At 38.4% G+C, this 11,509-nt stretch overlaps 1 protein-coding gene across 4 annotated transcripts in view; it reads left to right on the plus strand.

Annotated features, from left to right (window-relative positions):
- The window catches only part of ATP10B (ATPase phospholipid transporting 10B (putative)), a 212,549-nt gene extending 202,666 nt beyond the window's left edge, over window positions 1–9,883 (plus strand). For 2 of the 4 annotated variants that reach the window (XM_084535382.1, XM_084535380.1), the window contains 7 exons: window positions 393–469; window positions 843–968; window positions 2,309–2,509; window positions 3,347–3,427; window positions 3,540–3,644; window positions 4,077–4,264; window positions 7,512–9,883. In XM_084535382.1, coding sequence (XP_084391508.1) covers window positions 393–469; window positions 843–968; window positions 2,309–2,509; window positions 3,347–3,427; window positions 3,540–3,644; window positions 4,077–4,264; window positions 7,512–8,019 — 1,286 coding nt within the window. In that variant the 3' untranslated portion in view covers window positions 8,020–9,883. Of the gene's footprint in view, window positions 1–392; window positions 470–842; window positions 969–2,308; window positions 2,510–3,346; window positions 3,428–3,539; window positions 3,645–4,076; window positions 4,265–4,769; window positions 5,044–7,511 lie in introns of those variants that run through there. The other 2 variants (XM_084535383.1, XM_084535381.1) reach the window with 2 other exon arrangements.
- Window positions 9,884–11,509: the final 1,626 nt, after the last annotated feature.

The following is an 11,509-nucleotide window of genomic DNA, read 5'->3' on the forward strand; positions in this document are numbered from 1 at the left end:
AATTTATCACATAATTCGGAGAGTTCAGTGAAGTAGGATTCTGCAAAGCATGTTGTTGAGCATACGAGGTTGACCAAGCAGAAATGTACAAAATAGTGCAGATGTGGATAGTGTCGGGGTGTCTATGCCACCAGCCAACTGGATCCAATGCCAGGCTTAGTGGTGGATCCAGGTCTTCTGAGAAGGAGGATGTTCCAATCAAAATCAGAGCCTAGAGGTCATGGTTGTTCAATGCTGACTATCAGTTACCCTAACTGAGATGCATGGTACAGCAGAATAGCCCATGCTTAACAGCACAGCTGCATACTTTTTATTTTTTTAAGTTCTAGTATAAGCATGTTAACCACCCTTTCTTGCGTCTTTATTGTTCGTTTCTGTCTTATGCTTTCTAGGTGATGGTGCAAATGATGTAAGTATGATTCAAGCAGCTGATGTTGGGATTGGAATATCTGGCCAAGAAGGCATGCAGGTATCATTTCAGTTTAGTTCCACTCCTCTTTTGTCACATGATTTCTTTCTGCTTTATAAGTTTCACAGCAGCTGTATAGCCTGAGTATCAACTTAAAGAGGCCGGTTGGCATCATTACTGTCATAAAAGAATATGCAGTCCATAATTAGGGGACCAGCCAAAAGGGAGTGTTTGACCCATCAATTAGCATGCGTGGACAAATGAGTGTTTGCTCATAAGTATGGAAAAAGATGTCTGTCCACTGTAGAAAGTTTCTTTTTTTTTCCCTACAATATGCAATAGTAGAAAATTGCTTCAATGTCCATGTTCAAATTCCATCATACTAAGTGGGGAAAAAGAAATTGTAAAGTAACTTGTGTTCTTTTTACTGAAGGCTGTGATGGCTAGTGACTTTGCAGTATCCCGATTTAAGCATCTCAAAAAACTACTTCTCGTCCATGGACATTGGTGTTACACTCGCCTGGCAAAGATGGTGATATACTTTTTCTACAAAAATGTGGTAAGATGATTAAAATTATGGAAGCTTTCATCCTAGCAAGAGCTAAAATCAGGACAGTTGTTTTTTTTTTTCCTGAGTTTTGTTCCTTACTTTTTTATGAAACTGCAGTTCCTGTTTCTGCACTTTGCAAGTTTGCTACCTCCTTAGTAATGCACTGCATAAAGCATTGAGGAAAATATGGGATCTAAACATCTTTTGAAATAGCATTATCCTGGAGGGAAAAGGGACTGAAGGTTTAGTAACTTTTTATATGGTAGTTCTAGAAACTTTGTTAATAATACCCATGAGTCTCAAAATAAAATTTGCATTAGGAGCATCAGAATATTAGTGCTAGAATACAGAATACGACTCCACACAAAGAAATGGTTGTCAGTGAAACCTGCTTTTTTGCATTTAATTTGATAGGAGCCACTTGCAATCAACGATGCAGTCATATCTGGCATTTGTATTAAAAATGTGATGTATATGCAAATGAGCATATGCATTGAAGAATAGCATAAAGTGGATAAAACTGATAGCACTAGTGTCTGCAAGACTGTGCAAACAAGTCAATTTGACGTGAAATATACTCAGAGCACGGAAGACTATTTACTTAGAATTCAAAGTGTCTGTATTCTATATTTTTATATAATTTTGAATAAGGATTATATCTTATCCGTGTTAACATTTGTAATAGAAATTGAAACTTTTCTTTTTCTTTTTACTAACCGGCATCCTTTCAGAGTTCAAAGAATATTTATTTGCAGTATGAAATAGCTCTCCAGACTGGGATGCTGCTGTTCTATTATCTCCCTGGTACCATTAGGGAGCAGGAGGCCTTTGATTCCACACTGACAGCAAACCTGTAAAAGGATTTTAAAAATCTGCTGCTCAGAGCTGTGAACAATTTGTTTACTTATTCTGTTATATTTTCTTAAAGTAGCCTAACAATTTTTATGCAGCTGTATCACAGTAGATCAGTGGGAAGCAGTCCCTTAAGATATACTGCTTTATGGAACAACATGTCTACTGAAAGTACCTTTAACCAAAATAATGGATTCTTGTGAAACTGTGTTAATAACCAATGTACTGCAGAAATTTATTAGATGAAACTAAGGGAATCACAAACTATCTATGCATTCCAAACTGAAGGGTCCACATCAGCTTTCATAATAGGGAACGATGTGGTGAAGGAGGGAAGAGGACATAAAGGAGAAGCCACAGGAAACGTGTGGCTCCACAGCCTGCACAACCCAAACAGAGATCACATCAGCATGAGGGATGTGCTTTTGCACATATGGGGAACAACAGTTCAGCCTGTAACACAACATGCAATATGTTTGTATTTGCTTCTCCCACAGAGCTATGTCAACCTGCTCTTCTGGTACCAGTTCTTCTGTGGGTTCTCAGGCAACACAATGATAGATTATTGGCAGATGATTTTTTTCAATCTTTTCTTCACCTCAATGCCACCTCTGGTCTTTGGAATCCTGGATAGAGATGTTTCTGCAGAAACACTTCTGGGTTTGCCTGAGTTGTACAAGAATGGGCAAAATTCAGAGGTATGTCTTGACTGCTGAAGTAACCACTTGGTAAGACCACACGGTATTTGGGTTTGTGAGGAGGAAGGAAAGAGAAGAGTTTCAGACTCACCTGAAACCAAATGATCTATTTATGGTTTCTAGTTTGCTGATGTCCACAAAAAGAAGGTTTAATTGTTTTTGTTCACATCATGTTTAGTCACGTTTTGAAAAATCTATTCAAAGCAGTGCAAAATTTGAGGATTCTCTGCAGGACTTTCCATCCCTTTTCTTGAACCTCACAGGTTCAAGGAGCTCTTGAACCTCACATATATGTTCTTTATCATTTTGACGAAGTCATTTTTGCTGCTTTGGCATTATGTCTACAGTGAAACCACAGGAGCCCACCCTTCTGTCACTCCTGTAATGTTTCTCCTCCACCAGAGCTGTGGCATCACAGGTCTCTGGATAAGTTTTTTTGTTTATTTGTTTGTTTGTTTTTACTGAAAAAAAAAAAAAAGAACCTTAAAAGAAATAAATTTTTCCCAACCCTGTTAGCCCCAGGAAGATCTGTGTTTGAAAAAGAAGTTGAGGAATGAGGTCCTTTGGGTATGGACAGAGGCATTTGTGACATTGAGCTTTACAATCCCTAGCTAGTGGGCTAATCTTCCCAGAAATCTTACTGTCTTTAGGTAACTCATGCCTATTCTGGGTTAAGTGTTCTAAATCAGCTGTTCAAGGGGCTTTTGTTCATGAAGAGAGGCTAGTTAGCTATAATGAGTAGTCTGAGCAGAAGAAAAACAAACAACAAATATGTCTGTAGGACAGATCAGAGATGTGTGTGCCATCATAATGACTGTGATCTGTAAACTCCTACAGATATACAAGCTGTCAACGTTCATTATTACAATGTTCGATGCCTTCTATCAGAGCCTTATTTGCTTCTTTGTCCCCTATTTGGTAAGTAAGGTGGTCATTCATATTCTCATTCTCCAATCCTCTTTAAAAAAATAGAAAAAAAATCACTTCTGAGTAGTCAAGGTTCATCACAGTCTATCTGCCTGTTTTCTAGATGTACAAGGACTCCGACATAGATGTGTTTTCCTTTGGAAACCCCATCAATACCGTTTCCCTCCTGACCATCCTCTTGCACCAGGCTCTAGAAATGAAAACATGGGTATGTGTTTTGCCTGTCCCATTCACATAACTTTTTTCTTTTCTGCACATAACATACCATATAGCCATAGAGTTTTCTTTCAGAATCATTTACCTTAATTGTGGGTAGTACATGCAATGAGATTTCACAATATGTTAGAATTTATTATTAGCCTCAGGGTAATAGCTTCATGAGCACAGAAACAAAATTTGCTCCTATTGTGCCTTTGGACTGGGCAGTACACAACTTTTACATACTTCAGTATATGAGCAGAACATATTACCTCAAGAACTGTATTCACTGTCACTGTTGGTTTGTAAGTTAATTTCCAGGTATTTCTCCAGCTGCACTCTTCAGTAATATGGATCCATTGGATACCTCCTTTCTAGTTATTCTTTCTATCCTGCACCCAGAGTCAGGGCCTCAGTCATTTTGTACTCTTGGTGCTTACAGACATTGTTCCACTGGATCACGATAATTGGGAGTGTGGTGATTTATTTCGTCTTCTCTCTGATCTACAATGCTGCCTGCGTGGTCTGCAACCCTCCCACCAACCCCTACTGGATCATGGAGAAACAGCTTTCAGAACCCACCTTCTACTTACTCTGTCTTATTACTCCAGTCATCGCACTCTTGCCAAGGTTTGTGCAAAGCACTGTTTTCCTCAGTTTTTGTTTGGGGAATTTGTAGGTGTTTGAGGGAAATAACAGTAACAATCATAGAATCATAGAATCATAGAATATCCCGAGTTGGAAGGGACCCATAAGGATCATCAAGTCCAACTCCTGACACCGCACAGGTCTACCCAGAAGTTTAGACCATGTGACTAAGTGCACAGACCAATCGCTTCTTAAATTCAGACAGGCTTGGTGCAGTGACTACATCCCTGGGGAGCCTGTTCCAATGTGCAACCACCCGCTCGGTGAAGGACCTCTTCCTGGTGTCCAGCCTGAACTTCCCCTGCCTCAGCTTAATACCGTTCCCGCAGGTCCTATCACTGGTGATTACAGAGAATAGGTCACCTGCCTCTCCACTCCCCCTCAGGAGGAAGTTTTAGACTGTGATGAGGTCCCCCCTCAGCCTCCTCTTCCCTGGGCTGAACAGGCCCAGTGCCCTCAGCCACTCCTCATACGTCTTCCCCTCTAGGCCCTTCACCATCTTTGTCGCCCTCCTCTGGACACTCTCCAACAGTTCAATGTCCTTCTTGTACTGTGGTGCCCAGAACTGCACACAGATATGTCAGGCACATACATGTATGTTGTGCAGAGATCAGGCTGGAAGTCTGGGTTCAATTTTCCTGTTCACGAATCATTAGTTTATTTGGTCGTATAACCCTAGTTAAGTCTCTATACATATATTGCCTTTGTTTTCCAATCAGAAAAAAACTTTCTTTGTGGGGTGTTTCAAAGTTTAAATCCTTTATGTAAATGTTCGCTATGAAAAACACAATGTAGTAGAGCAGATCAAAACCAGAAAGCTAGTCTTTGAAATACGCCTGTATGATTTAAAAGTTACAAAACATATTCTGTTTCTTCAGTACATTATAGTGTATTATTAAGCCAAATTTAAGAACACCTCTATATCAAATACTTTTCTACATCTAGAGTCTTGGTTTTACTCTTTGTGATCAATCAGGTATGTTAATAATAACTTTAACTGAGACTAAATGATATTTGGGGGAGAGATAATTGTTCTGGTAGCTTCCTGAGAAAATTTGGTTTGAAAAACATGATCCTGTTCGCATATATGTATGTAGTAACCTCACTACTTCAGTGCTTAACACCTCATTCATTCTTTCAGCAGGTATGCTTTGTCTGACTTGCACTAATTTTAAAATTTAAATTTAAAAATTTAAAATTTTATTTCTGCTTCAACAATTAAAGAAATGATTCTGTTTGACTAACTTGCTAGTCTCATTCTCATCTTAATTGTCATGAAGTAGTACAGCATGCTGACATTGAAAGAATCAGGAAAATATTTTCATCATCTGATTTTGTAAATGCTTTTAAGTATTGTAATTTGAGCCTTAGCTTTGTCTAAAAAGTAATTTTTCAAGACCAACTAATATTTCTCTTCAAATTATTTTTATTGCCCCAGTTGAGATTTCTTTGTGATTTCACGTTAGATTATATAACTTCAGGTCAGAATAAACAACACATGGTTCAGTGAGGTCTCATGTCTTCTAGGCAGAACATTGTTTTTCCAGATTTTTTTCTTCCTTTCAGCCCACATTCCCAGTGTCATTTTTGACCCTGAGTTTTCTACTCAGGGCTGCATCAAATATGTGGTTAAGAATTCAGAATTCCATCTTGGGAATTCATCAAGGTGAAGATTGTTGGTGCCACAACAAGATAGTGAGCTTACAGATTTGTATCTTGATATGTTCAAAGTTGGAGAAATGCTGTTCCACCATGTAGGTAACTCAGATTATTTTCTGCTGAGTCCTTCGTTCAAAGAATACCCAGCCTCCAGTTTCTGCTACTGTGTCTGGCTGACAGTTTCTGGCTGTGTCAGCATATGATAGCAATGGTGAAACCACCCTTTGTTAAATATAGTCCTGCACTTAAAACTGGGTTTCAGCTAGTTCATCTCACCACACTCCCTGTTCCTCATTTCCCTTAGAAAGCAGTTGGAGCCTTGAGATTCTGTTTGTTTTTTTTTTTTTTCTAAGAGGTTTTGTTAAAATCCTTGCTGTCCTCAGTTCTTCCTTTTACAACTGCCTCCTGCACTAGCTGACATTTCTGAGACACTGCAGGTGCCCGTGTGGCTTGTTTACACCCTGCCTACATGCATGCTTGTCCCGAGGCACTGTCTGGCAGCACTTTGCAGTGTGCATCTGCATCTGAACATTGCAAGGAATGCCCAGAGTCCCAGCAGGTTGCAAGGCTGAGGGAAGGGTGGGAGCAAGCAAGAGCAGTTTATGAGATGGAAGATGGAAGTTTATGGGAAGTTCTCCTTCCTTTCTCTGTGGATGGCCTTGAGTTCTCAGTAGTTGTGCTCTGCTGCCCAGCTGTAACTAGCAACAGTACAGCTCCCAGTCCTGGGTCCAACCAGCCTGAGCATGGACACAGTAAATATATGTTTTTCCATTCCTCTTTACACAGGTAGACCTGAGAAGTCCGTTCCTTTAAAAGCCCATTCTGTGTTCAGTATAGCTTATTAGTGTTTTTGATGTTGTCATGCTTATTTATGCATATATTTAGCAGCTAGATGTGAAGATGACACCTTTATTAGTGCAATTTCAGAGAGAAATTAAAACAAATTTCATGTTTGTTTTAAATATTTATAAAGGCTATGTAGGTAAAGGTCAAACCCTATTAGAAATGGTGCCTGAAAAAGGCTTTCCTTTTCAGATAAGACAGACATGACATGGAGCGAAGGTTTGTAGTCACTCACTGCACAATATATGTAGTTATATAAGTTCTCTGTCCTGCATTGGCAAGTTGGACATATTTTTTTAATGCTTCTTGAGCAAAGACAATGTTTTTAATTTTTTTGTGTATGTGTTTTCTATCAAATTAAGGTCCCTTCTTTAGTCTGTTCCAGCAGTATAATCTCAATCTCCACAAATACAGAACCTCTCAGTGAGCTTCTATGTATCTTTCCTGCACTGATCAGCAATCAAATAGTTCTATTAACATTCATTTAGCATTTATTTGCTTGTAGTTGACTCGATGAGGTCAAGGTAAGTGTGTTGTTACATGTTGCATTAACATCCAAGAGCCAACTTCCACCTACAAGCCATAAGTATCTATAATAAGTATCTATATCATATCTATCAGATGCCTTTAGAGTACTGGAAAATTAGCAACACGATTTGTGTCATATGATGCAGATTATAGGAGGAACCCACTGCTAAGACAATCCATTCTCTCCCTCTTTCATTAGGTTCTTTATTTTCGCTCTGCAAGGAACCTTTGGAACATCTCTGATACTGAAAGCTCAGCAGATAGATAAGCTTCCGAAAGAGCAACAGGATCTTGAAATCCAGAAACTGAGGTCAAGAAAACAAACAACTTCTGATGCACCTATAGCATCACCAGCATCTAACGATGATCTTGACCAAAACATCAGCCACTTATGTTTGTCACCATTTTTACATCCAGCAGAAGCAACTGTATCTGCCAGGGACACAAAAAGTCAGGGACTTTCCACCTCTGAAGTGAATCCTCTCAAGAAATGGACACCTGAAGAAGGCTACTATTTCTTTAATAGGTGGGCAGAGGAAGAAGACACTGCTACAGAATCTTCAGCAGGACCTTTCTCTGGTCATTGCCCCCTAGTACCCAGTAGGGTAACATCTCCTGGACAGGACAGTGGCAAACCAACTAAAGATAAAGGTAAAAAAAATAACCATGGAAGCCATCGACGCTCTGTGAGTGCAGTGACACTCTGAAAAAGCATTCAGAAGTGGTTCATTTTCTGGATATGGTATCTCTGCTGTGCAGCCCATATGGAGAAAGATAGCATAGGGAAAACAAAAAATCCATTTATACTTAATCATGATGCTCACTACAAAAGGAGAGAGGCATTTGGATTTACAAACCTGCTGGAGTAGTGCAATAAGATGTCTAATATACAACTTCTATCGTTGGGGTTTGTCATTCAATGACTTTTTGATCTTCCTGGTTTTGTGTCATTAGAGAAAAGATACCTAAGCTTCATAGAATTGCTGAGAGATCCACAATTACTTTCTTTCATCCGGGAGTATTTTTCTTTCACAGTAATAGTGAATAATTGCACTAGTGATGTTTCAATGTTGTTATGGTATTGAGGTAATAGAAAGAGAATCCATTCAACATTAAGCCAAGTCTTAGAGCAACACATCCTACTCTAACTTTTAATATCAAAGTCTTAATATGATACTGCTAATTTAAAAATTACAATCCTGCCAAGAAAAAAAATAAAAGTCTTCTGGTGCTACAGGTAGTTGCAGAATCACAGCATCTGAAAGAGACTACAGAATGTTCCATTTTTTAATACATAGGCTTTATTCACATAACAATATCAAACAACATCATGTCTATAGTTTGCTTTCCCTGCACACTAAACTCTGTGTTTTTATGCAGGCAGTGTTCTGACCTAATACTTTTAAGAAAACGAGAAAGCAGTTTATGAAATAGAATGCGAATACAGGACTACAAGAACTGGCAGGATAACTTAAGGATAAGTGGAGTCTAATTCTTCACCTTCAAAAGCAGACAGATATAACAAGTCTGATTTGAGTATTTATGTTCCAGATTTCTAAAATTCTCCTTGATTTTTCATCTGGAAATCAGCTTCTTCGTTTCATTTCCTACATTATCTAGAACGTGCTGCTGCATTCAATCAAGTATAAATATGCTCTTCCCCACAATGAGTTACAATCAGTAGTTGATGGAGATCCCAATGACAGTTATTTTAACAAGCAGTTAATGAAGGTTCACTAATCGCATTGCAGTAAGTACATGGTGTAGAATGACCAAAATATGCATAACATGTTCATCCTTTTCATTATCACAGGACAACAAGGTTCCAAAAAAAATAAAAAAAAAAAATTAAACGTCACCCTTACCACTACCTATTGCAATGCAATTATTAAAGGTGACTTTAGTATTTCTTATAGAAATGTTGACTGCTATGATCATATCCCAGGTTTTTCTCCACAATGTGGGGTAAAATCTTAGCCATGTTTTAAACTCAAGCCATCTGTACTTTTGTGAGTCTACCACTGGTTCTGATTTAAGTATGTGTTTAGCTTTTTATATGTATGTTATTTTAGCTATTTGCCACCTATCACAATGTGTGAAGTTTGTTTAATATCCTATTTAGCAAATACTAATTTACCTTCTGTATGCTTCAATACCGTGACTAGAGTCCTCAAGATGTTACTTTAAAGCAACTCAGGCAAGACTGTGTAGCGTATCCACCACTGGGATTTCTGGTAGCCAGAGCTACACATAAAACTATAATTGATAAAGTATTAATTGTCAGCTGTAAAGCAATTTAGAAAAAGATTTTTGCATTATGTACAAATGAAGGGAATTAGGCATAGCTGAGATTATTGTTAATGGGGTGTGAGATTGCTCAAATGTTTGCTCACTAGCTGGTAATGAACGTTGGGTGACATGACTTAAGATCAAGTCTTTATGATTCGCAGCCATGTTTTTACATAAAATGGTCCATTTCATCTGAAATTAAAGAAGATGCCTGTTTCTTATTATATATTTTATTACAAAATGTGAAGGTTTTTTATCATAATAAAATGTAACATGGTTTGACTTGGTGTGTTGTTGGGAGTGAGACTTACACTAAAACAGAAGCAGAGAAGTAGTCTTCCTCTTGTCACCCAGAAGTGGCAAGACAATGTTTCAATCAGGACTCCTCTATCTACTAGGCCATGCTGTAGGGGTGCTTATCAAAAAGCAAGAGGACTGAACATATATGGAAAGGGGCCATGGACAGACAGGTTATGTTTAATCACATCTGGAAGACCTGTAGAGGTTCCTGAAATCAAAGCTGAGAATTAATTTCATGTTTTCTTAACACTGCTTCTGCAAAATTATTCTGCTATGCATTTTGCCTAAACAGCTGGTCTTACATTCAGAAATAGTGTATAACTGAGGGTGTTTCCTCTTTAGAAATAAGGGGAAGGAAGGAAGGATTGCTTGTGGTCTCCATCAGAACAGTCCCTGAAAGCCCTAAGCAATGGAGTCTGTGCTCTTTCAAGTGATGAACAAAGTGGAAGATAGTCCACCTCTAAGTAGCTTCTAGGCTACAAGCAAAAATATTTACTTCAGGCAAAAGATGGAAAGGAGCAAAATTTGAATAGATGCCTCAAGTAGTTTTACAGATGGATGGACAGCTTCTTACTTCTGTTGTGTGGTTGATGATAACAAAATGGTCCAATAGATTCATTCACCTGCAGAGTTTGCAACACAGAGGAAACACATCCCTGATCCCCAAGGAGGGAGAAATCTGAAACAACCAGAAGCAAAGACAGCATCAGGGAAGACCTGGCCTCTGCATCCCATCTGGTTCTGCAGCTTTGTAAAGCTCTCACCTAATACATCTGCTGGGTGACAATGCTACCAGTCCTCCTCTGAAGCAGGTACTGCCGTAGTTCAAGACCTGTATTCACTGCTAAATAGTGTGATCTCTCCTACGCTTTTGGGTAAGCAGTGATGGTGAACTGTCATGTGTTAGGAAGAGAGTGAACAGGCACATCCCTTTGATCATGAGGTAAATTAGCTGAGATTATCATTCCCTTTGGGGAGTGGCATCTAGATATAAAACACTATATTTTTTTTTTCAATTAATGCAAGCCTACTATGAGAAACCAAGTCCTCCAATGTATTTGTTTGCAAGAGAGGAAGTGTGTTTACTAAATGGGTTATTTAGACCTAACTGGTTTAAATATCTATTTCAAGATAGCTTTTTATTTCAGATGCATTTAGTATTACTGTCAAGATACATGTTTCATTAGTTTTAATGTGAATGCTTCACAATAGAACAAGTGTCTTGCATTTTAATACATGTTCTGGTGATATTCAATGTTCCATATGCTTGGACTTCAAAATACTAAAATCAATGTATTTTGTGAAATCAGTGCATACTTTTTTATTTTGATCTATCACATTATCATAATAAAGATGCTGAACAGTGCTTTGAGCTATACAGAGCTATACCTATATGACAAACTGAAGGTGACATCTCTTATAGAGGTGAACAGGAGTAACATGCAATCCCAGGCTGCTTGCCTGGGATTCAGTGTAGAGTCATCCATCATGTTCTCAACAGAGGTGAGTTGTTTGTTTTAATACAAGGAGTAAGAAATGAACACCTGTCTCTACACTTTGTTCATTTCTGTTTTAGCACAGCAAGGTGGATATTTGGTCCTTGACAGT

Source organism: Aythya ferina (assembly GCF_964211825.1).
Source record: "Aythya ferina genome assembly, chromosome: 14".
NCBI lineage: Eukaryota > Metazoa > Chordata > Aves > Anseriformes > Anatidae > Aythya > Aythya ferina.